General features: G+C 32.1%; 1 protein-coding gene and 1 pseudogene across 1 annotated transcript in view; one reads left to right on the plus strand and one right to left on the minus strand.

Annotated features, from left to right (window-relative positions):
* Nucleotides 1–3,856, plus strand: part of LOC143042572 (sodium/bile acid cotransporter 7-like) — a 29,103-nt gene extending 25,247 nt beyond the window's left edge. The window contains exon 11 of the mRNA XM_076214973.1: nt 3,696–3,856. Coding sequence (XP_076071088.1) covers nt 3,696–3,717 — 22 coding nt within the window. The 3' untranslated portion in view covers nt 3,718–3,856. The remainder of the gene's footprint in view (nt 1–3,695) is intronic.
* Nucleotides 13–3,511, minus strand: LOC143042929 (uncharacterized; annotated as a pseudogene).
* Nucleotides 3,857–27,759: the final 23,903 nt, after the last annotated feature.

Consider the following 27,759-nt stretch of genomic DNA (forward strand, 5'->3'; position numbering starts at 1 on the left):
TATAAAAAAAACAGGACACAATAAGAGACTTAATGAGGTTTAATTTCACTATTTGAAAACTTAATGAAACTTATTTGCAGAAAATACTTATAAATGTCTCTTATATGTTATACAGATGCATGCATAAAATCAGAAGAAAAACATCATAAAATAGATACAAGAAATACATGTACTGTTATCGAGCGCACAAAAGAATATCCCACTCAACTCTGGTGGAAAAACCAATGAGCTGGATTATCTCCCTTTTTATATATATTTTCGTCCTTTCATGAACTGTTTTTAGTACATATAAATTGGAAATAACTAGTAAAAACAAAGTAAACGAATTTCAACAATCAACATGCTTTTCTTACATCTACTGTGTATTTGTGCCCTGTATTTTTTTGTGCAACAGCTGCAGCAACACGGTATGCAAGACTTCTAGACCCACCATAAAACCTGTTCTTCGGTGCTTTGGCTGCAACACTTTTGTTAAAACTCTCATTACTCTGAGTACTTCCTAAATTGGCTAACTTTTCTGAATTTAATATATATTTTTGAAATAATGTTGTCAATGATTCTTGTAATGCCTTATCCTGTAAAGGTTTACCATAAGGTAAAGATTTGTACTTGATGCTTGGATCTGCAATAAATCTACACCAATCTGTGGAACAGGAACTGTGATCTCCAAAGGGGTGTTTGGATAAAGCATTTAAGTTTTCTTCAATCTTTTTTGGCTGTCCTTAAATTGCCTTGAGCAATTAGGTAATTGAAGCATTTCATTATATAACTGATGACTTTAGGTGATAGAGTTGAATGTTTGTTTTTGAGCTCATACAGACGATTTCTAATGGGTTTTTTCATATGGTTGCTATCTGATAGTTTTACAATTGTTGGATCTACTTTTGCACGTAGTCTGGCAATGGTTGTCGTGTCTTCATCTCCAATAATTGCAGTTATATTAGCACCCTTTGGTCGTGACTCCTTGACCATATCGACAACCATATCGGGTTCCATGGCTTTAGCACTTCCTGTAAAATTCTTATTACATTTATGAACTCTAGGAATATTACCTGATATCTCTGCTCTCTGGCAAATTCGACAGGCTTTAGATCTCCACTTGTAGTTGATTACTTATCCTGTTTTCGAACCAATCATGGAGCAGTGTCCTGTTTGAAATAAATATTAAATAAATATGATTATTTAAGAAAACTAACAAACTCAATCAACTGACAGTGTATCCATTTAAAGTCATTTTTGCAAGTGTTGTAACTGTTGTAAAGTGTGTTCATTATGAATTAATAATTTTTATATGATTTGCATAACACACAAACTGAATAAAAGTCTGAAGGACTTTTTATTAAGTTTGTGAGTAAGCGACCAAGTTTACACATCAATAACCTCTAGAAAAAATGAGTTTAATCCTATAATAATGCTTATATGATTTGCATATCCACAAATACTTGAATGTGATTGGTCCGTGAATGTCGTGAATGATGTATCCTCCAACAAAAAAGAGATCAAATACTTCTGTCACGAAAAGACGCATCCTAAGTTCATTACTCAGAAACAAAAAAATTGGAAATACTTGCAAATCAAAAGGAAGCTTACTCTAATGATGCTTAGCATAATGTCTTAAATTTTACTCTAATCGATCAATTGAGTTATCGTACAACATAAGAAATGCTGACAGACACGATGGACATACAAACTGATTACTATAGGGTATCGCATACAAATTTTGGGTCCTCATTAAGTATATCATAATAACTGCATGTTTTGTATTATACATTGTGCACATGTATACATTTGCATCTATTTTTTTTTAAATGTCAGATCAATCATTACTCTAAATCAGGATAAAAGGGTTTACCTGTCAGGCTGTCATAAGATCTGCCACTGCCTCTTCTTTGCCATGCAGCATCAACCGAGACTGTTACATTGTCATTGCCATCAGATCTGAAGGGAAATAATTATACAAACTATAAAATAAAATATTTTAACACAAAATATATAGCTTAACAAGATTGTGATTAAATATATTTAGCACAGCATATAAGATTTCTGCCACAGAATGATTGTGTCTACCACTACTATTAATGCCTTTAAATAAAAGGAGTACACATACATTTACATAGCTATATTAAAATGACAGAACATTTAAAATTAATAATGATCAAGAGTTATCTGCCTTTGCATATTTTAAGTAAGTGTATGGAAACAAAACAAAAATTACTACATCTATATAAAGTAAGTTCAATTATCTCCCTTTAAATACTTCAGACCAAGACTATCTTCCTTTATGCCTATTCTCTGGTAATGTAAATCAACTGTGTAATGTTTCATTAATATTGCTACAGTCATTTAGGAGGAGTACTAGTTGTGCTTACATGTACAAGACCTACAATGTATATTGTGATATTTAAACTAAGTAATTGCAATTATCTCCCTTGATAAAAATTCTGAAAAGAAATATCCTCTTTCATGCACATCCTCAGGTGGTGTACAACAACTGTGTGAAGTTTCGTCATTATTGAATGAACCGTTTAGGAGTATTTGCGCTTACAAGATTTGTTGCCATTTATTGCTATTAAAGTAAATAAATTAAATTATCTCCCTTGAAATAATTCTGACCAAAAATATTTTCCTTCATGCACAGCATCAGGTTGTGTACTATAACTGTGTAAAGTTTCATTAATATTGGTCCATCTGTAATGGAGGAGTTGGCCTTATGAGAAATATGGACAGACAAAAATCAGATAATTTGAAAAACAGGGGGGGGGGGTAGTGTAATATAAATTATCCTGCAATGACGCCTTTTTGCGACCTAATGAAGCTGACCGTGCGAGTGCTTCACAGCCAGTCAAGGTGGTTAATCACCCCCATCATCATCACCTTATAAAACTTACAGTGTTATTACATGGAGTTGTATCAGCTAGGTCATTCTGGTACATTATAATGTAAAGGAATGAAATGGAATGTAGATGTATTTGTGCTTGCTACAAAACATGCTGAAAGCTGGCCTTTCCTTGTTTTTTTAAAGATTGCCAAATAAGTTTTATATTTTCGGAAAAGGAATATGTATTGTATATTTATTTTCAAAGAATAAAATTTTAAATCATGAATATGGATATTATTCATATCATTGTATACATGTTAAAATGGGAGTGATAAACTAATAATTATGATCATACGCTCTAGTCATTTCTTTTTCTTTTTCTGTCCACTCTTCCATTGACTTGTTTGCAACAGATTCAATGACATCTCCAACTTCTCTTATTCTGTTGTCAATCATGCAGTGGCTGACTGTAGGGATATTTAGAATGGAAAGAAGGCCATTTATCTGGTGTTCTCCAAGTCCAAGATCAATAGCAGCTAAAATATATTTAGAAAACATATAAATCTTAATTATATTTTTTAAATATTTATTTAAATTTTTTTTAATTGATTTTGTTATTTGAAAGAATTGTATATATACTATAGATTACAGATAAGTTTTATGAAAATCAAAGTTGATTTGGAATAGTTATGAAAATTTTTAAAGGTGACCATCTGAATTTAGTTTGTACTGAACATTTTAGCTTTAAATCATTATACCTATAATACCTATAGGTTTGGCATTATAACCAAAATACCAACAAACTTGGTAATTTGTAAGAACAGTATATTGTTTGTTGTTTGAAGAATGTTATATAGACTTTCATTATCTTTTGTAGAACTCAGTTATCGAAGGTGTGATGATGGTAATCATATAATCCATATAAACAGATAATCAGCAGTTCATCATCAGTATCTCAAATGATTTGTATAGAATTATTTATTGGAGAACAGAATATATAGACATAGACAATGTGTTCAATAAATATTATTTCTTTTTCGATGTCAACCATTTTTAATACCCTAGCAACTAAAAATTTTGGGTACATTGTTTTACCCCTGTCCTTCTGTCTCTCTGTCTGAATGTCATCCTTCCATCTGTCTGTCCATTTATGAATATATTTGTTATTCCCGATAACTCCTACAGTTTGAATGCAAGGTAGATTTCACTTGGCTGTCTGCTTGTATATATATTGAAGTTGTGCATGGGGTTAGAGTTTTGATTTTTGATGAGCCTGCAACTTTTGTTGCAGACAGCTTGACATAGGGAAAGTGATCTGGTTGCGGTGGTGACAGCATTAGCTAACCTCTTAAAAATTTAATATTTCAGATGTTAGAAGACCTGGAGCCTTCATACTTTGTATATAAGTACCTTATGTTATGACGTTTTCGTCTGTCATATGTCCATTTTCCTTGACCTCATTTTCATGGTTCAGTGACTACTTGAAAAAAAAGTTAAGAGTTTTAGTATTCTTAATTTCTCTCTTATTATGAGAAATCAGATAACTATATAAGGTATGTGAATACCTTGCAAAGTCCCCATGCCCGTCAGACAGTTTTTACTTGACCTCGACCTAATTTCATTGATCTGTGAAGAAGGTTAAGTTTTGGTGGTCAAGGCCATATCTCAGATACTATACGCAAAAGTTTTAGTATATTTGGTGTATGGAATGATTGTAAGGTGAACATGTCTTTCTGGCAGGTTTCATCTGACTTTGACCTATATTTCATGGTTCAGTGGTTAAAGTTAAGTTTCTGTTTTGGTCTATTTTTCTTATACTGTATGCAATAGGTCTACTATATTTGGTGTATGGAATGATTGTAAGGTGTGCACGTCCAACAGGCAGGTGTCATCTTTCCATGACCTCCTTTTCATGGTTCAGTGGTCAAAAGTTAAGTTTTTGAGTTTTAGTCTCATTTTCTAATACTATATGCAATAGGTCAACTATATTTGGTGTATTGGGTAATTTTAGATGTGCATGTCAGTCTTACTGGTTTAATTTGACCTTGAACTCATTTTCACTGTTCAATGCTCATTGTTAAGTGTTTATTGTTTTGGTCTGTTTTTCTAAAATTATAAGAAATAGGTCAACTATATTTGCTGTATGGAAGGATTGTAAGCTGTACATGTCTGCCTGAAATGGTTCATCTTACCTTGACCTCATTTTCATGATTCATTGGTCAATGTTTAGTTTTCTTGGTTAATATAAAAAAGAAGATGTGGTATGATTGCCAATGAGACAACTGTCCACAAGAGACCAAAATTACAGAAATTAACAACTATAGGTCACCATACTGCCTTCAACAATGAGGATAGCCCATACCACATAGTCAGCTACAACAGGCCCCGAAATGACAATGTAAAACAATTCAAACGAGAAAACTAACGGCCTTAACAAATTGGTTAAGTCTGTTTTTTAGAAACTTCTAGTATTGAATGATTGTAAGGTATACATGTATTTCTCGATTGGTTAATGTGACCTTGACCTCATTTTCTTTGATCATGTAAAGATAATGTGATAGTTGTAGTAAAGTTTTATAGTTAGGACTATCAACAAAATAGCATTGGTTAGTAAAGAAGGGAAAAATTTTCAGGAAGTGCACTCTTGTTCTAATACCTTTAGCAATAGGTCAAATATATTTGGTGTATGGAATGATTGTAAGGTGATTATGTTGCAATTATCATCTGACCATGAACTCATTTTCATGGTTCATTGGACAATCTTAGGTTTTCCTGATTTAGTTTGTTTCTTTGATACCTTATGCATTAGGTCAACTATATTTAAAACATCAAATGATTGTATGGTGTACATGTCTGTTCGGCAGCGTTCATCTGACCTTGGCCTCATCTTCATGGTTCATTGATCAATGTTAAGTTTTGCTGGTAAAGTTTTTATTCGATGTGCAATAGTTCAACTATATTTAAAGCATATTTGGTGGATGGAATGATAGTAAGGTGTACATGTATTTCCAGTTTGGTTCATGTGACCTTTACCTTATTTTCTTGGATCATTTCGATTGATGAGACAGTTGTAGTAAAGCTTTATATTTATGGCTATTAGCATAATTACAATGGTTAGTAAAGTAGGCAATGCATTACAGCATGTGCACTCTTGTTATTGGTATTTTATCTTTTAGGAGATAGTTGATCTTTGTCACTTTTGGAGTATACACTTGCATACAATATGCAAAGTGTTCTTGAATAGTCACAGGCAACTGTTACATTGAAATGTAACAATAATTAAAAAGGTGATACTAATTGCCGGAATGCTAGGTTGGGTTAAGATCCCATTACTTACAAACAATACAATAATTTTTGTGTCACCAGTTACGTTGTGTTATTGTTTCGTGAATGCAAAATGTATGCTAGGACTTGTAATATGTTTTAAAATACAAATTGTAAACTTTATTTCATAAACACTGCAAAGCTCCCATGTTGCTTGCATGTTTTGGATTTATTAACGATGATGGCAGCTTCTCACATATCCAGTATGTGTTTTTGGGAGCATGTTTTAGTCCGACACATTTTTTTGTGTGAAATCACTATTGGCAGCCCGGATAGTCAACCATCACAAGCAAGTGTTGTAGCGGTACTTAGCAGATTAAACTGTTCCACTTTGCAACATCACCTTTTGAAGTTATAACAACTTTCAATGTCTGCCATACTCCAGTTGAAAAATATATTTTCATTCTTGTAATATTTATATTTTCGTACACTGTTTTGTTAGAAACATGTCATGAAGAGTTGGCATTCGTACCACATCTTCTTAATAGTTATATATGTGAAGTTTTTTAATGGTGTCTTTTCATATCATTTCATGTCCGTCCATTACTGATGTTATTGTTGCGAATGAACAGTATAAAAAGGCACTAGCTACGAGATACATTTGAAAGTTAGATTATGATTTTGTTTTGTTCAATTATTATTAAAATGAAATAGTCAAATAATAATTAGCTATTAGCACCCAGTATGGTTCAATTGTGTCAAAATACGATTAAAAAAAAAAATCGATGATGAATTATTTAATTGCAAGTGAATAAATCGAACTCATTTAATCAGTATTCATGTAAACTTCGATTCAACCCCTTAGGTAGAGATCGATACCACATGATTGGTGCGTATTAGGCTATTAAAAGAAAAAAGGACAACATTGAAAGTGAAACAAAGGTAAACCATTTGATTGACTGATATCTATCCACAAAAAATACATTCTTTTACAGGTAAAATCGAAAATTAACTTATTTTTTTAACCTTAAAATTGATATCAAACAGACTTAGAAAAATCCATTTGCACGAGTTCCATGTATCTATTTATATTTATGTTTATGTTAAAATCATGTCTTGTGACCGTCGGTTATTTTCTTGGGCGTCTCGATAGTAATTAGATGGCGTCTTGACTAAAATCCACACGAAACGAAGCTACATATTATCGAAACCATGCCCTGTAAATTTTGTTTATTGTAGACTTTTAATAATATGGATAAATGTTTTACATTGTTATAAATTTAATATGAGAATTTGAGTCAAATCGGTGACAATGAATTTGACAGCTAGTTTCCCTTTAAGAATGCTATTATATTTCTATAATTATGTACTTTCTGATATCTTTATGAATATTTCCATTTGATCTTTTTATCGATGAATAAAAAAATCATCCCCTTTTTCATGGTTGCTATAAGACGCTTTACCTGTTGCTAAGGTGCTCTCTTCGAGGTTCAAGCTCGTAGTATAAATACTGGGTAGCTATAATTTAATCATTTTACCGGAGACGTTGTAAGAAGTAGAGCAGAAAAGTAGGACAGTCAATTGTTTAAAATGAGCAGTAGGATTAGTCAAACAAAGTGGAGTGTTGGAATCCTGCTGACAGGATAAAGATGGGAGAATTTTGTTTCCGTACAAGTTGTCTAAGCAGAGCTAGTGGTACGGTTTTGCGTTCCACATCTCTCACTATTACAGTGAGTGTTTGCTGTTAAACCATACCTTCGTGCTACGTTGTTGTTCCAACAGTAATATATACACATTTAAGTAAAGTTTCACACGGAAGTTTACACCAGTTCAAATAGTTTCAATACATTCGTTTTAATAGGTTCCATTCATTTAAGTTTCAGCCCAGTTTCATACATTTAGGTTTCAGCATAGTTCTAAACTTTTGGTTTAAAACATAATATCAGACTGAGGATAAAAACACACTAAACGTCCCCTCCGGTTACACGTGTACGTTACAAATGGTGGCTTAGCGGTGGGATTTGTCGAGCATTTCTATTAAGTATTTTGTACGTACTATAGTAATTGTATTTTATCATGACTTCATATAAGAAAAATAGTGTTATATGATCCCGACATAAGTTTAAAGGCTGAGGAAGGTTTAAGTCAGGAAATTGACATTTTAACTGCTGAATTAGAAAAATATCGGCATGTTAATCATGTGTTAATGTCGACAGATTGTTTCCCAATGTTGATACATCCCGCACAATTTTAAGACATAGTGATTCGGGGATAGGTTCAGACAGACGTTCCGAACACAAGTCAAAACAAACTCTCCTATTTATGGAAACAAAATTTCAGTAGTAGGGTAAACGGAGGTTTGGTAGAACGGCCTAAATCTTCAGTCAGGTTTGGAAGATCAACATCTGCTGCGGAAAAACAGATTTTGAAACTTTTTTATGTCCAATTGCTATCACCAATTAGTGAAAAATTTGTCACAAAAGGAGCAAGTAAAACTGGGCTAACTCGTGGTACTGGGACATGTAAAGAGAAACAATCCTATCCTTTGGATGGATACAAAACTAAATACATAGTTAAGATGGTTTGTTATTTATGATGAGAAAGGTCATTGGCATTGGCTTTGCTTTTTTGCATTTTGATGCAATTCCCAATTGATAAATTGACAAAGAGATAGGTCTGTATTTTGCCGTTTCTCTCAGGGGACAAACTCAAGCGGTTTCGAGAAACACATGAGTCTAGACAATATTTCAAAGAACTGGTTAAGGCATTGGAAGAACGTTTATCTCTGTCTAACCAAAAACGAAGCTGTTCACAGTTAAGAGAGTGACAACAGAGAGCTGGAGAAACCTTGCCAGAGATAGGTCAAGACATAAGATGGTTAACCAACCTTGCGTATGCAACTGCAGCAAACGAAGTGCTGGAAACTTTGTCAAAATAATAGTACATAGACTCGTTAATAGACTCAGATATGAGGCTCTGAATAAAAAGGCAAGACCTACTAATTTAAATGACATTATCAAACATGCATTTGAGCTTGAGGCTTTTAACAAAGACGAAAGCAAAAGGATTGCAGGCCAGGTAGTTAAACGAACTGCGTTTGAAATACACACAGTACTGACAGCATGACAAGTCAGATTTTGCAAAAAGAAGACTAGAAACAAAACTATAAAGGTTGGAAGCAAGATAGAACACCGCAGCCGTTTCCATTTAGGTGTTATGCTTGCGACGAGGTAGGCTACAGAGCATTTGACTGTCCTACTTATCTAAACTATCAATATATTTATCAGTGCCCTAGGTATCAGAACAAACCCAAACACAAGGTATACTGACCAAAACTATGAAAAGTCAGATTCTACACCATGAAAAGTGGGGGTTCCTGATGCAGGTATGTTCTTGAAAGCAAAAGTAAACGAAATTATCACAGATGTTTTAATAGATACTGGAGCTACGTTACAGTTATCTTCACTGAAATGTTTCAGAAAATATCAAATATGCCAAAATTAATTCCAACTGAAAGGAATATACTTACAGGTAATGGAGATGTGTTGCATGTGTCAGACAAAACTGAGCTTGAAATTGAAACTGACACTTTGAAATGTATAAACACTGTCATAGTTGCTGACATTAATGTAGAATATACTAGGGTTAGACTTCTTGAGAACACAATAAGCTAACATAAACAATTCTAAGGAGATGTTAACTATTAAGGATCACGAAATTAGATTTTTTGTTACAAAATAGTTGAAAAGGTTGGTGTTTCAGACAAAAAAGATCTTGATTTGTAGGAGCCTGGGAGCCTTATAGAAGATATATCGGATGGCAGTAGTATTACAGTCAGATAATCTGGATGATTCAGATAGCTATTTGGCAGGATTCTGAACTGATGCTATAATGAAGAAGGCACAGACGGGTCAGTTAAAGATAAAAATGAGGAGAAGGAATCGGTTTTTCATAATAAGGTATATTCTGACGAGGTGACGACATTGAGAAAGAAGTGAAAGTGGAGAAATGGCACATCCTAAGTTTATTTCAAAAGAACAGGCAACACAAACCAACGTAGCAAAAGAAAGGAAAATGGTTGAGATCATAACAAAGTATGTTGAGTTTGGTCACCAGATAGAAACGATTGAGGAGCACGAGAGAGTTTGGATAGTATAAGAATGTTATGTCTGTTTATTGATGCAGGAAGCGTCATATGTATATAAACTATTATAAAACTTTATCAGATTTCTGTTGTTATATATGTATATGTCCGTCAGTCGGATGGGGACGTTAAATCAGAGATCCCGTTCTCAGGAAGTACCACGTCATGTGCACGTTAAGGAACCCTTTTCAACAACTCGCATTGAGGGATCCGTAAGAAGCCTGCAGTGGTATTCAAAAAAGAATATTGGAAATGGTTATCTATTGCTTATTACAACAGTTGATAAATAGGTTGATGAAGTGATTTTTCAAGCCATCAGAATCTATCAAGTCATCTTTAAAAAATAAGTTGTTGAGTAAAGTCGTCTTACTACAATCAGACTTATATATTACCATTAATCACCCCTCGAATTGAACGATGTAGAAGAAGAAAGCTATTCTTTCTGTTCACAGTCGTTTCATTTGAGATGTATTCAACGTCCATTTTTTTTAATTAAATAAGTGACACTCTATTGTTTGAAAAGAAAAATGAAAACAGAATCGAAAAATCTCTTTTAAGACACGACTATCAACGGATGACGACAAAGTGAAAATAAAGGAAATCCTAGTTTATAAGCTACCGGTAAGGGTTTATGAACCAACTAATTAACCATTTACCCGTAAAAATGCATCCTCCGGGACATCATTTTACGGGAAAGCTGCAGATAAAACATACAAATATTGGCCTAAACCTATCAATCGAGTCGATAAAGCTGCCTATCGTCATGACCTCTGTTATGCTCGACTTAAAAATACATCAACACGTCAATGTGTGCGTGATCAAAATATACGCTTACAATTAAATTCCATCAACAATCAAATCTCGAGAGAAACAAATCAATCGTGGTATAGTTAAACCTCTCATCGGTTCTAAATAACGATTTGGTTTTAGACATAAAAAATATAATTCTTTCGAGTGATCGAATAGCAGAACAATTGGTCGGCCCTTAAAGTTAACCAGCGAGGGACGTTAACCACCGATGGTGGTAATGAATAAAGAAATTACACAAACCCGTTCGACGTGAATTAAAGAAAAGATATCTGATCGCAGGAGGGGTAAATGAGATTAAGACTGCCGATCTCGTCAATATTATTCCTTTTTGGAGCGATAACAAAGGATTTAAATTCATTCTAAGTATCATCAATGTGTTTTTCAAATACTTATAGTCTATATCTTTTAAAAATAAGAAAGACAGAACGGTCAAAGATACATTCCATGCGGTCTATACATCATCATCACGACTTCCTTAAAAGCTGGGGACAGATAAAGGTACTGAATTTTACAACACAGAGGTTGAGGAGGTACTCCGAAAGCAAAACATTAAATTATACTCTACCGAAAATGAAGAAAAGTCGAATGTCGTTGAACGATGAAACCGTACCATTAAAAACAAAACTGTTTCAAATGTGTCTGCATGCACTTACATCGATTTGTCAAATGATCTAGTGCATCAGTACAAAACGTCTAAACATAAATTTATTCAAATGACTCCTATCGCTGTTAGTTATACATAACATGAAAATCAAGTCTTTACGATGTCCAACGTGTTAAACATTCAACTCCATCAGGGTTTAAGAAACCAGGGTTTTTATGAGTATTGCCTTCCCAGTGGGAACATTGGGAATACTGGGTTATACAAAATATCAGACTTTTCTTTGATGATATTTATTAAGCAATATTATTGAATAGCAAATTAAAATTTACATTTCACTTACCTCTTTAAAAAAGTTTGGATTATTGAAACAAGTCTTTAAACACAAGTTGTGAATTGCCATTTCCTTTCAATTTAAACTGTATTGCTGAGATAGAAAAAAAAATCAAAATAAAAAATATTGTAGATTTTATATTATGCAACACGAAAATACAAATTATAACATGTACAACAGTACCTCGTATTATAACAGGTTCAATATTATGTAACTTAAAAGTGGATTAAACCTGTACAACAATCTGTAAATAAAACAAAATACACATTTGAAATCTATTTAGAAAATAAAGATGAATAATCATAAACTAAAGAAGGTGCATTTTTTACAGCATGCATAAAATACCATACTTTCATACACTAACGAAATCAATTTTGTTTTCTTGTTGCTTAAAGAGTTAAAAGCATTCACTCTTCCATATTTACACATACAAGACTCACAACTGCCTTTTTTACACTGACAATGCACAAAACCTTGCTTTTCGCTCGATGATATATTATGCACAATATCTCTATCGCACTAATATTGATCATTGAAACTTCAGAAATATCTAATTTTTATTTCCAATAAGTTGGACCTGGGTTCAACTCATATATCCATTTATTTAAATCTCACTGGACACAAAATACTGTACTTGGTAAAATGGTCTTGTTTATGAACACCCACTTATAACCATCGTCTGGGATTGATTGATAATCAGCGTCAAAGTCATCTTGTCCTCTTGAACTAAAATCATCCAATCTGACTGATGAGTATGCATCAAAACATGCAAATTATTTTAAATTTATAATTAAAAAGAGCAGTGCGTGAGTTGAATCTCATTTTGATGTACTACAGTGAGGTTACCAAGAAAATATTATTAGTCAAAATACAAACATCGAACCCCATAAGGAATTTACGGACCCCGTATATATCACATTAGGTCACTAGTGCACTATGTACCGTATTTATCTTACCGACTTAGAGTTGTCTTATTTGCTATCATAACACAGCTTCTTATTTCTAGATTAAAGTGTTCAAGTGTTCAATTTTAAGAACCTTCTTCAATTGGTCTGCACTAAAAAATTAATGCAAACAATAAATATTTATTATCAACAACCTTTATATAACAATATTAAACAGAACTTTCAATACTTTAGAATAACCAAACAGTGCCAGAGTCGCAAATCCACTACTAACCGTGTATCGAATTAAGCCCCGCCTCCCTACAAACTTATATTGAATATACACGGTCTCCACGCGGACGCTTTTAACCAATCATATTCCTTAAAATATATAGGAGGTAGATTATAAATATTTATCTGCAATGAAACAGAAATTTTCCATGGCATAAGACACCAGAATTTTTACGAAGGTATCAATATTGCACTCACCATCACATATCTTTATTTTGAAGAACTTTTCTAGGGTTCAAGCTGTCAATATCTCATACGGCTTCCGAAGGATTATTTCTTTGCAAGTCGGTTTTGTTGCATCTACTGTCTGCTTGATATTCCTTATAAAAATACTTTCTTCTCCTTTGAAAACAGGATATGTTTTTACTTTGTAAAATATGTCCTAGTAATCCACTTGCATATTAAGTCTCAACTAGTATGAATAATAATTATTGAGTACGTTAATTTAAAATCAAGGAGACACTTCGGACGCATTTGGTCAATGTTTCTGCTTATTGACTATCAGTCCCCAAGTGCATACTGACATGATTTATACCAAATATTTCTTAAATTGTCCGTTGAAGAATTAAGAAATTATAAAAAAACTAAGGTTTAAACTCTTAGGTAAATATGACCTTGAGATATATTTGGCTATTTAGTCATATTGCTCTCTAACTGGTTGTGTTGCTTATACATTCTTGGCTTTCATACATTCGACTTTGAGCGTTCCTGTTCAATCAGAACTTCGGACTCATCGAATTTAGATATCAGTTTATAATGTTGTTTTCATTTTGTCAGCTCTTGGTCGATATATACCATTCAAGTAAACTATTTTATGTCGTTTGGTCTCATGTATAGATTTTTCTAATTGACAATCATACCACCCCAGTACAGTTCCTGGTGGTTTCCTTAGATCAGGAGTCAGTAGCTCTTTTAGACCTTTCGAAAACTGTTTTCTTTATAAATTTCATCAATAAACCAAGGTTTCAATTCTATTACTTTGAATTTTTCATCTTTTGTTACGCCCGTTTTGTTCATAAAACAATTCATCTGTTTTGGGTCGTCTTAAACATCATAGGCTTGCACACATTCAGCTTGAGCTTTAATTCTGTAGTCCCTCCACTTTTGTCTATATATAAGTTGTTGAAAAGATGGTATAGATCAGAGAGTTTGGCAAATTGAAGCCTTTATTTACGAAAAAAATATTTTAGCCACCGAATTGCAGTTTCCATTTTTTGCTCGCTGTATATTGACCTATGATTAGAATATGTTTGAGGTACCAATTTTAACATGTCCAACACACATCGATTTGTGCATTTTAACAAATTGAAAAAATGTAAAGTAGTTTTTGTTTGGTCTATAGAATATAAGCATACTTATATCTTCAGTCATGTACATGCATGCGATACAATTTATCAAAAAAAATTTAAAATGAAAAAAAAAAATTATTTGAAAATTTCATTGTGTTTTAAGAAACAACTTTATATATTTGTCATCATTTCTAAGATTACTTTTTTGAGGATTTGTCATTTTATCCATGACAATACCATCAATAATCAGTATTGTATTAATTGCAGGTTTGACCGAAGGATCATTTAATAAGTCAGTACAACATATATATCCTTAAATTAATTTTTGGTAATGTCTGTGTAGTTATGTGTTTTTTATTGTGATGAAACTTCGTACTCGATTTGTTTTAATGCAAGAACTATTGATTTGACTTATGAAGACGAATCGCGTTTTTTGCGTCACGTATTAAACGCCTGGTGTTGTTGATGAGTTATTATTCCATTATTGAATAATTTAATTTTGGATGTAACGCGTCTTCTGATTGGCTGACGTTATTTTGTTATCAGACCATAGACATAATTTAGTCATGTGACCGTGACGTCATCAACGTTTTTTCAAGGTTTTCTACGGTTTAAAATGGAATTTAGAATTAAATTATAAGAAATGACTGTAATATTTTTTCTGTCTATTCGAAATAACATAAAAAATGTGGTGCACACTGTTAAATAACCCGCTACGCGCGTTATTCAGTGTGCACCAATTTTTTTATGTTATTTCTTCATAGACAGAAAAAATATTACAGTCATTCCTTAAATGGCTGGAGAAAAAAAAGTTGAGCAGTTTTTGTCCCATTGTAGCCGACTAGAAATCTTATAGGGATATCTTGTTTACTGATTGATCTGGGTGAGTTGTGTTTTGAATGTAGATAACAATTCCGGATTTGACGGTAACAAGTTTGAACTTGCTTAGCATGCTTAAGTGAAAAGAAAAATAATCGATTTAAACAACGACCTTCAAAATTACAAAAATAGTATGATTTATGGTATTTTAGTGTTCTTATCTTACTTAAAGTACTTGAACTTAGTCGACGATGTTTATTTTTTATTATTTGACACGTCAGCTATTCAGGTTTAAACATGTCTATGCTAGAGCTCTATGTATCATACCATTTATCATTTATCAATGAATACTCTTGCATGATGAATTTTCACTAGTGTTCCTAGATGGATGAATAAGGAGTAAGTAGACACAATAATATAACAACTTTGATAATTAATTGTAATTTTTACCTTTCCCTGTTTCTTACATTTTTGTTCTATGTGGCTTCTTATGAAAAGGTAACATTATCAATAGTCTGTTTCCAACCTGATAGATTGATCAAAAACATTTTGTCGTACATTTTTAAATTATTGCACCGTGTGCCTTGAAATATACATGCAATGCACACTATCTTGTTTCCATTTTTTAGTTTAGATAATTGCATTAGGAGCTTGTAATATTGAAATTTATAAATCAAACCTTTGCTGCATAATCATAGAATATTTGTTTGCAAGTTAACATCGCTCAAACGCTAAAGCTTTTTACATGCTCTAATTTCCACACAATCCTTTGCATGGTATAATTTGCGAATCAAGAAATATTTTGCAGCTGGGATTCGGATTTCCACAATGCCACATGACTTTAAAAATTGAAATACTGGATTAAAAAGACGTGTCTGATTGGGTTGACACATTAAAGGAAACTATTTTTACAAGAAGTATCACAGATTCTCTTATATTTTAACAGTTTATTTGGAACTGTAAGAAAAGTTATACTTCATTTTGTACATACATGCGTGGTCTTCTCAATTTGTTCGTATACATTACCTGTTTCGGTCCAAGATCCGCTGAGTTTTGCCTTATTACTTAAATCATTTTAATCTTTCCTGATAAAAAAAAATCAGTTTTGTGAAAACAATGTTTAATCTGTTGATATTGTCTACTTTTTTTTATCTTCGGAGAATTGGCATGTTCCGCTGACGTATATGGACAGTTGAGAAATAAATTGGGTTTGATACAAAACATCTCAAACACATCTACAAGTCTTTTGTTGGCTTTCATTAAAACAATTTTCCAGATACATTTCTTGTAAAATTATAACAAATTGCGTCATCGTTATGATCGTGCAAAACATTAATGGGTTACATTTTCAGTAATTGAAGAGGAAATCTGTTTGGTCTCCTGATTTAAACAGTCTTAAACTAATTATTATATTCAAATTATATAATGATTCTTTAAAAAGTTAAAATACTAGTACATTAAACGATACATTTTCTGCCGGGTCATTTTTGTGTCAATACAGACGACTAAGAGAGAAATTTCAGCAATTGAAAAGTATAGTTGAATCATTTGACATTTCCTTACGTATCTACTTAAACGACATGTCTGTCTGTGTGTACGTGTGTTGTTGGATGATATCCTCCACCAACAACAACACACGTACACACACATACACACAGGCATATCGTTTAGGTAGATTTGTTTTCGATTTCGATGAATTTTTATTGTTAGTAGCGTCCTAATTTTAAGTATCCACTGTTTCTGTGCATGTCCATTCTCGTCTGTCCTTATCTCTGTAGTTTGAACTGATTTGTGTATTGTTACTACAGGTTTATTGATCTCAAATCTCCCGTTATGATGTTGTATAATTTAAGCCCATGAATACCAATAGTTCAATTTAGCTAACTATAAAGATATGAGTAAGAAAGTACTGAAGTGCAATATCATTCGTTTTGGGAGTTTGAAGAATTCTGCTTTCTAACACATGTTAAAAGAACAGTCTGATTGTAGCACAGACTCTGCATCCACGCGCGTTTACAAGATCTATAAAATATCAGCTATAATTTATGTTTTATTTTTTTTCAAAATCCGCTGATATTGTCAAATAAAACACATCTTCAAACACTTTTAAAGCTGAACATTCATTGTCCTACCCAAAATTAATATGAGTGATAACCTTTTCAAATAAAAGTATTCAAGACTTAAGGTAGATACATGATACATCTTGCATTGTACAATCACAGTAAAAAATCGGTCTAGTTATTTGACTAAATCTGCAAATTTGAAGACAGATTTGCAATTTAAAGGTTAGACTGTTTAATGATATAAAGAAAACTTGATAATGTATTGTATAATTCAAAATATTTAAACAAATATAATTGTTTTTGCTTTTAGAATTATATTTTTCAAATGAGCCATTTAAGGGAAGATAACTCTTTTAGTAAAAAAATTATACTGGACTGATAGGAAGAAAACAAGTTCGGTGACAACATTTTTACTTTTTATTTTCTTAAAATACATGTATATTACAAAACCTATCTTTTCGCAATTGATTTCAAAATTCTATCTCATAGATTTTTTTTATGCACAAAAATGTGTTTTTCCATGAACAATCTAACCAAATTTAGGCAATTTTCAACGACTCATAGCTTGAAAAATAGCACAGTGACCTATCCTTTTTATTATATTTTTGAAAAGATAATGTATTGTATAATTCAAAAAGATCATAACATGTAATTTTTCCTATCGCATGTATTATCATCCCTCAGTCAATATCAGCCCTCGAGCCATGCGGCTGACATTGAACCTAGGGCTGATAAAACATGCGATATAAAAAATGCCATGTAATAATCTGATATTATTTTGTGAGGTTTTTAAGGACCTCTCTCTTTTTGATTTATGATTGAATTCGATGTTATCTTACGCAAATTTATGATATTGTAAAATTTAACTAAAATGCTAAAATTGTGAATATTTCAGTAATTTAGCATGAATTAATGATGCTAGTACCCTTTATATGTGCAGTGTATTGTCAAAAACAGCCAATACTTATGTAGCAGAAGCATTCTACTTTTCAGTAAATAGCTAAAAGATTACATGTTCACAATTTTTTTAAACTGCTATATATTTTGGGGCCAAAACGGGGTCTTACTGAACCATCTCCTTTCCGTTTTTTTTTATTCCGGAAATTTCCTATTGTGACGTCATGCAAAATGTACACAACTTTCATAAAATCTTTGAAAAAGCAGAATAGAAATCACAAGAAAAACATTTGGATTACACTAGAACGATTGATATGTTGAGAGTAATTTCAATCTGGTTGTTTTATTAAAAATATAACAACCAGCATAATACTACCAATAATATTGATGTGAAATAGTAAATTCAAACGAAGACATATTGCACTTGCCTTAGTGTCATAAATATAATTTAAAAAGTAAGTATCTTTAATTTGTCATAGATTTAGTGTTTTGTGAGAAGTGTTTTATACGTATAGCCTATTGTTTACAGTATATTGCAAATATGTTTCTCAATGATATCCTTAAGTGAGTAGCCTCAGTTCAATGCAATAGTCAGTTTATGCGTGGGAAATAGTGTGTGGTGAACGAACGAATGAATGAATGATTATACTTTGTTTTCATTGTAACAGAGAAAATGACTAAAATATCATATATCAATATTTTAACTTACATACCAATCTCCCACCCGTAATTTAAAATTGTATTTGCGTGAATAGTCAGAGCTAAGCAAAATAGTTTCATCCTCCAAGTGCCACAATCTTTTGAAAACTTTTGTTGTGAGAAAACTTAACCATTGGTGTGTGCCTGATAAAAAAAACAATATATAAAACAACATATAGTGTAATATGGATCATCAAGCTTAACCCATATGGTGTAATACGATTCTGTGTTTGATTACATTTATTCAAAAAGAATCATACAAATACCTTTTTAATATCTTAGTCATAGATACACTACACAAATCATAAAATTACCAGGCAGAGCTTCCATCGTCTCATTTTTATATTTTTATATTTTTACCTTGAGTTTGACTTAAGCGTACATCTCAGTTCTAGAATCTATTTCAAACGAGGTGATTGTAAATTTTAAATTATCTATTTCCATGGGTGGTAATATACTAATTTCACCTGCATATGGTATACATTTATCAACTAAGTCTCATTATCACCTTTACTGTTTAGTCATCCCTTTGGCATGGTTTGGTACTTATAATTCCCGTCATCCAGTTATTATAGTCATTAACTCTCTTGCTCGGCGGGACATAATGTGACTACACCGACTGTGCCGGAGAGACATATATGTCCATGTTTTAATTTATGCAAGATTTCATCATTGCTGTACCTCGTTCAAAATAAAAAAAAACCCCGAAAATTAAAAAGTGTTATATTTTTCTAAAATGGCTCTCAAATGTAACGGTCATTGCGGCATGACGTTACACATCGAATGAAGTCATTGTTTGGCATGTCACGTCACAAAAACCGGGCGGTCGTTATTTCTGGCACATGAAAAACAACTGACAGCAAGAGGGTTTGGATGAGAACAAATTGGTGACGGCTTTACCCGTTTTTTGGACATTTTTACCTATTGGGTCTGTTTGTGTTATTCACACACTGTTGTCAATATAATTGAATTTTATGCCACTGCCAAACGATTAGTTTAAACATATTTATTCATCATCAATACAAATATATCATCATACAAAATACACAATAATAATAGGATTCGGAAACAAGCTATATATAGCTTATATTAATCCGTTTCCTTGAAATACCAACTCCAGTTAACTATTACATAAATATAGCATGTCAAACGATTGAAAGGTTAAGAACTGTAAAACAAGGGTTACTTGAAAATAAATTCTGCCGAAGGAAATGCTTGAAGTGAGGATAATCACATTTGTTTTCCATTCGATTGTTAGTTTACATTTTGCATGACATCTACATGAAAAACATGTATGAAACGATACAAAGGATTGACCTGTTTTAAAATCGCATTGATTTTAACTGAAGTTCATTTGAAATCTCTTTTCAAATTTACTTTGTGTCCTTTTATTTAATAAATTTAGGCCTGATTTCGTCGTATAGTATTGTAAGCATTATGAGAACTGTTTTTTGCCAATTTGATTAAAAAAATATCTTTTATCATCGAAACGGTATCATATTCGAGTTAACTATGCATATTTCATATATTTGATTATCATTAAGGAAGACGAAAATACATAAAAATACAAATTTTATGCTGGTTTAATTTTAAGGGTTTTTATCTGCCTTAATTGCATGAGTAGATAATGGGGAACGGAGCTTTGCGATATCAAAATCGTGTTATTCATTGAACACTGAAGGTTCTAAATATGGCTTAAACTTTTTCGTAAAATATGTGAAATGACCAAAATCTGTTCTGAAATGTGTGCCTAGAAAAATGTATCCTAATAGTACACAATAGGCTCTAAATTCGGCATATTTGCGAAGAATTTTGGACCGAAAAGGTTTTAAAAAACATGAGTAACCTACGATCCACAATTTTGAAAAACTTGAATGTGATGCAAATTTACTATTAAATTCCCAGACACATATATATTTTCTGGCTCATGATTTACAGCCTTTATGTAACTTTTGCTAGAAATTAATATAATTATGAAAAAAAATCCAAATAAAGGCAACAGTAGTGTACCGCTGTTCAAAACTCATAAATCTATGGACAAAAAACAAAATCGGGGTAACAAACCAAAACTGAGGGAAACGCATTAAATATTAGAGGAGAACAACGACACAACATTAAAATGTAACACACACAGCAACGGACTAAGCATTAGACAAAATCCAATGAGAATAAGCAATATAACATCAAAACCAAATACATGAATTTGAGATAGAAAAGTACCGTGACATGTCTTATTATTGACACTGCAAGATGCATGATTTATGGGTTCTAGCTTCAAAAATTAGAAGTAGAGTTGCCACAAAGAAGTTAATTTTATATCAATTCTTATATCACTTTAATTTCTATTTGAGTATTCAGCTTCATTTGAAAAGCATTAATAACAAGGTCCAATGTTGGCTCTTCGTGAACTAAATTTTTGAAGAATATAATTCCATGCATTTCTTTCATTGTTTGACATCTTGTTTATAACTACATTTATACCAAGGCAGGACAATTGGAGTTGTAATCTTATAGTTCGTTTCTGTGTTTGTTACATTGTCGTTTGTTTTTTTGTTGCACTTCAATGTTTCTGTTGTTTCATTATTTTCCTCTAATAGTATACTAGAACACACCCGCGAAATCGCGGGCGTTCAGAGCGTAGTTTAAAGTATGTAAAGTGTTGTTGGAAGAATTTTGTAAAATACAGAATGACTGGAGAATTCAGCAAAAGTATCATAAGTCATAGGTTATTGGGGACAGGAAAATGTTTTTTTTACCCTCCACCTTTATTTCCAAAGTTCCCAATTTTTGGTTTTCTATCAATTTCAATATGAACATACATTTAGTATGTTATGAACATTTATTTAAGTAAGGAGCCTGTAATTCAGTGGTTGTCGTTTGTTTATGTGTTACATATTTGTTTTTCGTTCATTTTTTGTACATAAATAAGGCCGCTAGTTTTCTCGTTTGCATTGTTTTACATTGTCATTTCGGGCCTTTTGAAGCTGAGTATGCGGTATGGGCTTTGCTCTTTGTTGAAGGCCGTACGGTGACCTATAGTTGTTAATATCTGTGTCATTTTGGTATTTTGTGGAGAGTTGTCTTAACAAGGCAATCATACCACATCTTCTTTTTTTTATGTAATCAATGAATTTTGTAAAAGATTTAATGACTGGAGAATTTCAGAATGATTGGAGAAAAGTATCAAAAGTTCACATGAATAATTTTAGCGCTTATCTTTATATTATGAACATTCATTACTATATAAATAAAGCGTATTTACTTTCAATTCTAAGTTTACTAATCAATCCATGGTGATCATTGATATAGTATACAGACCCTCTCTATTTAATAAACTCTGTGACCGCCGTGGATAGTAAACTTGAAAATAATAGCAGATAAAATTCTGAAAATACACTTTATTCGTAGTATATGTATGTTCAAAGTATACAGAAAAACGCAAACCGGAAGTCTAATCTGACTTAAAATTTCATACAATGATGGGACAATATCCGGATGCCTTTTTTCTCGTTTTTCTCATAAAATAACTCAATCTGAATAATCATATGAATGGATGACAAATGCGATTATGTACTGTACCTATAGGACACAGAGGCGTGTTGATTAATTTATTCTGGAAAGAAGAGAAGCGACACCAAAAATGATGTCTTATCGTTTAATAGTATAGATGAGTTTCCCACAGTTTTAGTTTGTAACCAGCATTTTTTTTTCTCTCAATCGATTTATGATATTTGAACAGCGATACACTACTGTTGTCTTTTATTTAAATACCAAAAAAATTTAAAATATTTTAAAGAGAAGTAATAAAGTCCTGGATTTTTTTTTATTGGGGATTAAATGGCAAACAAAACAACCACTTACATGTCGATATAAGATATCAGTTACTTTGAGGGAATAAATTTATTACGTTTCACAATAAATCAATTATACTTGAAAATTGGGTTAAGAGGGGTATAAAAACCAAAATGAAATTCTGGATAACACTAAGTCATTTTCAGAAAGCTATATTATAAAAAAAGATTGAAATGTAAGATAAACTTGATTGCTGAGTTTCATAGGTTGAAACAAGCTATTCCACAAAATTGAATTCACATATTCATAAATAAGTATTCTATAAAAGTACAATAAATGTCCAAAGAATTGAGTGTACGTAGAAAGATTGTTATTTTGATATTTTGTTTTCAAATATAAGGTTATATGGTTCCCCAGAGCGCCTGGCTAAAAATGAAAAAAAGACAAACAGACAAACAATAGAACACAGGACAAATGTTTATATTTAACATTGCCATTAAAGCGGGAGGTTTGGCATGCCACAAAACCAGATTTAACCCAATATTTTTTCTTAAAATGTCCTGTACCAAGTCAGGAAAATAGCCATTACTATATTATAGTTCGTTTTTGTGTGTGTTACATTTTAATGTTGTGTTTTCTGTTGTGTCGTAGTTCTCCTCTTATATTTGATGCATTTCCCTCAGTTTTAGTTTGTAACTCAGATTTGTTTTTTTCCTCAATCGATTTATAAATTTCAAACAGCGGTATACTACTGTTGCCTTTATATATATTACTAGATTGGTTTTCAAGTCTCATTTTTTGTTACGTCAGTGATATTTAAAACGCTGGAAAAAAGCTAGATCCCTGCTAGAATAGGCTATCAAAAGATGGACTCACTTGCGTTTTGCATTTGAAATAAACACATTTATTCTAAAACAAGTTGTTGGCAAGATACGGGTTATGCTATTCTCATATAATTATGATGGTATGATATAAACCCCTTACAAGAGGGATAGTGCTTGGTATTCATATAATGAAGACACAATCGTTTTATTAGTTAAATTGAGGGTGGAGCTGGTATTTAGTAACTGAAAGTAGTCCTTTTTACGACGAGTGACATTGTTGACAAATATGCTCACAATAGCTATACGTCAATGTGACAAAAAGAGGAGGGAAAGATACCAGAGGAACAGCCAAACTCATAGATCGAAAACAAACCGAAAACGCCATTGCTAAAAAATAAACAGACAAATAATAGTACACAAGACACAACACAGTCAACCAAAGACTAAGCAACACAAACTCCACTAAAAACTGGGGCGAATCTTAGGTACTTCTGAAGGATGAGCAGATCCTGCTCCACATGTGGCATCCGACGTGGTGTTCATGTGGTTACACACTTGGTAAATAGTTTAATTCGGAAGGTCATATTCATGAAAAGGAAACTGGATTAAAGTTTCGACATCAGGTACATACCGAAACATCTGTGAAACAGATATTTCATAACTGTTAATTTTGAGAAGAGGTGATATTCTTGATCTTAGTTTTTAAAAAGTAATAGAAATCAGACAAAATACTGATATTGCTGTAGAGCAACTTTTAGGTGTTGTATCATATGATAATCAGATCCTATAGCATAAACGATTATAGACTTATTTACCAACAAAAGATAATCAGAATGAGGCATGAAAATCCAACATTCGCTATGCCATTTAAAAATATAAATTTTCATATAATTGAATAATGATTTGAACGTTTTCGTAGCAAAAGACATTTCACGTCACTTTTTACGATCTTTATTAAGTGGCACACGATCGTATACGACTTTTTTGTAGATATTTCATTTCTTGCTGAATTTCTGATAATGCTAACACAAAATAACTGTAAGAACCTTTTGATTCATTGCAATGTCATAACATGTTTCAAAGAAAAGTTGTTTAGTCATTCGAATTATGAAACATTTGTTTGGTTACATATTTAATGTTACTGAAATGTCGAGAAGCAATATGGCTTTTGAAATTTAAAAAAACCGGTTTACTCTGTATCTTGATTTTCTCCTTAATAATCACAATATTGAACAGACTTGACAAACAGTTTTATTTGTTTGTGTGTCCGTATAATTCATCAAATAATAATAGTTATTGACCTTGATTTTCGTTAGAAATACTTCACGATCCTTTCACGCGTTCCTGGCACAATTACAAAATATCTATCTTTTGATGAGTTTATTTTTATACCAGAGCTGTCAGGATCCAATCGCAATACTTTACTTAAGTATGCATTCACGATTGTTTCTTGATATACTAATTGACACCTGTGAAATACAGTTACGCATCTTTTGTAATTTTATTTTAAGTCTCTTGTTTACTTCACAAATAGTTCATGATGGTCTTGAAGTATAGCTTCCGAATACTAAGGTTGTTTGTCTTCTTAATAACGTGTTATATTATTCTTTATTTGTCATTATGCATATCTCTTTTACTGTTTAGTCTGTTTTTGTGGTATTTATTTGACGTGGCTCCGTACTTATACAGCCAGTCATTATTATAGATCTATGATAATTTTGGCATTCCTGTCTTCTTTTTACAAATGCTGTGACTCTATATTTATACATCCCGTCATTGTGTTATTGCTCTATGATGATTTTTATATTCCTCTGTTTCATTTGTTCTAATATGATTTGTCTTAATGACATTTTGTGTCTCCTTGTTACATATCACGTGACTCTTTACTTATACATCCCGCAATTGTGTTATGATAAATATTTGTTTACATATTTGGTTTGCCTTTATTGTGAGTACAATAATAACACAATATTGACTTCTGTGCCCCTATAATTGACAATTTTACCTATTATATAAGTTTTTTTTTTGTTCACACATAATTGTGAATGTAAGGAAATTGTATGCAACTGCCATACCATTGAGAGGCTATACACTTAGGTTGACGTCACCATTTTCTACACAAAAAATGTATGTACCAAGTCGGGGAAAATGACAGCTGTTTTCATTCGTTTGACATGTTTTAGCTTTTGATTTCACCAATTCGAGTGAGGACTTCCGTTTTGAATTTTCCTCAGAATTAAGTATTTTTGTGATTTTACTTGTTTTATATGTCACGCAATCATATATGAAACGGAATAAAGCGTTTAACATGGATTTATGAGTTTTGAACAGCGGTACACTACTGTTGCCTTTATTTACAGACACGAAAGTGTTGTGCATTTTATCGAACAAGTTTTGTACCAAACTGCGCAATATTGATCAATAGATAATGTTGCTATTGTTTTCAAAATAATTATATCGTTTGTTCTTCTACTTTTGCGTGAGTTTTTTTTTATCACGAATATCACAAAAAACTGTTTAAGAGTGCACAAGAAGTAGAACGGTATCATTTTGATATGAAACCACTAAGCTCTTCGAAAGTACGACATTGATGATTTGGATTTATCAGGATGACAGTATGTATGTAACATCCAAGTCAGGAATATCACAGTTCTTGTCCATTCGTTTTTGATGTGTTTTGTCATTTGATTTTGCCATGTGATTATGGACTTTCTGATTGGATTCTCCTCTGAGTTTATTATTTTTGTGATTTTACTCTTTAACAATGCTAATATTAAAAGATAACTGAATGAGAATAATATATGTTGAATTAAGTACATTGTTATTTGTTTAAGTTTGATGTTTATTTGTTATTCCTTTTTAGTTACAGACATGTCATTGACGCCAGTTGAAGCAACTAGTGAACGACGTCGGGTGAGTAAACATTGTTTTTATTAATATCTAACGAGAAACTTAACAATTAGATTCTTAAAGTTGGCGTTTGAATGTTTTGAGTTAACTCTTGTATGATGTTGTATCTCTTAGTAGACCTGACCTGGAATAGTTAATGTATTAGATATGAATACAAAGACTTGATATAAAATGTTGACTGGCTCTTTATATTGACTCGATGGAATTATTTTAGTTTACCTGTATCATTTGTTTATTGGTGAAGCCCGTACAGTTACTTATGGTAGTTTACTCTTACGTCGTTTAGTTTCTTATAGAGATGTGTTTCATATGCAATCTATCACATTTCTAATTTTTATTTTATAACACATTTTAATTTGAGCGCCGAAAAAAAGGCCGTTTTTGGTTGTTAGTGCAAACCAGACTTGAAGTTAAAGTTAAGGTCACACATGTACATTTTAAAACTAGAATCTATGATAAACGTATTGACTTCAACTTTCTAATCTTAAACTTCCTATTTCTCTGTTACACACCCTTTCTTACATATTTGTTTGTTTCTAAATTGATTAAGATTATAACGCAATTTTGATTGCCCTATTTTTAACATTTTTACCTATTATGTCAGTACGTTTTTGTGTCAATTTTATAGAAATTGATTCAACTATCACTGTTGGAGGAAAAGCTAACAATAGAAACAGATTTTATCCCTTATTTTCTACATAGAAAGCCAGTACCAAATCTTGATTATGAGAGTCGTTATACACTATTTCGATGTGTTAGAGCTTTTGGTTTCGCAATTTGATTCCAACCTTTCTGTTTTGAATTTACCTCAGGAAATCGGTGTTTTTTATTCTTGTTCTTGTTCGATGTTATATTGTATGTCTTTTTTAGTGCTTTGATTGATTTTTTACACAGGTGATTGTTTACGCTATAGATAGGACTTATGTAAAAATAGACACTGCAATTTTCCAAAGGAACTGCTTTTATGACTAAAACTGTGCCAATTTAACCATGAAGATTCTTAAAAATATTTCCTAGATGGAAAGTTCATATGCATTACTATTTGTTTTATGAGATCAAAACATAGGGCTGTTTGGCATATTGTCAACATTTGTATGCTCCGAACTACGTATAATGGTAAAAACTTATTCTAAAATTCTGGAATGCACATCCTTTAAATTTTGGTTTGTTTTTCTCGGAAAAATTTGGCCACTATCCGAGTGTACTTATACTGATAACATTCCTAAGTTTTGTCTCTATCAGATTGAACATAGAGATTATATCTAGGAACCAGTACGTACACATATCGATGATTTTGATATGACATGCTTTTTTCGCTTT

The sequence above is a fragment of the Mytilus galloprovincialis genome, chromosome 8 (assembly GCF_965363235.1).
Source record: "Mytilus galloprovincialis chromosome 8, xbMytGall1.hap1.1, whole genome shotgun sequence".
NCBI lineage: Eukaryota > Metazoa > Mollusca > Bivalvia > Mytilida > Mytilidae > Mytilus > Mytilus galloprovincialis.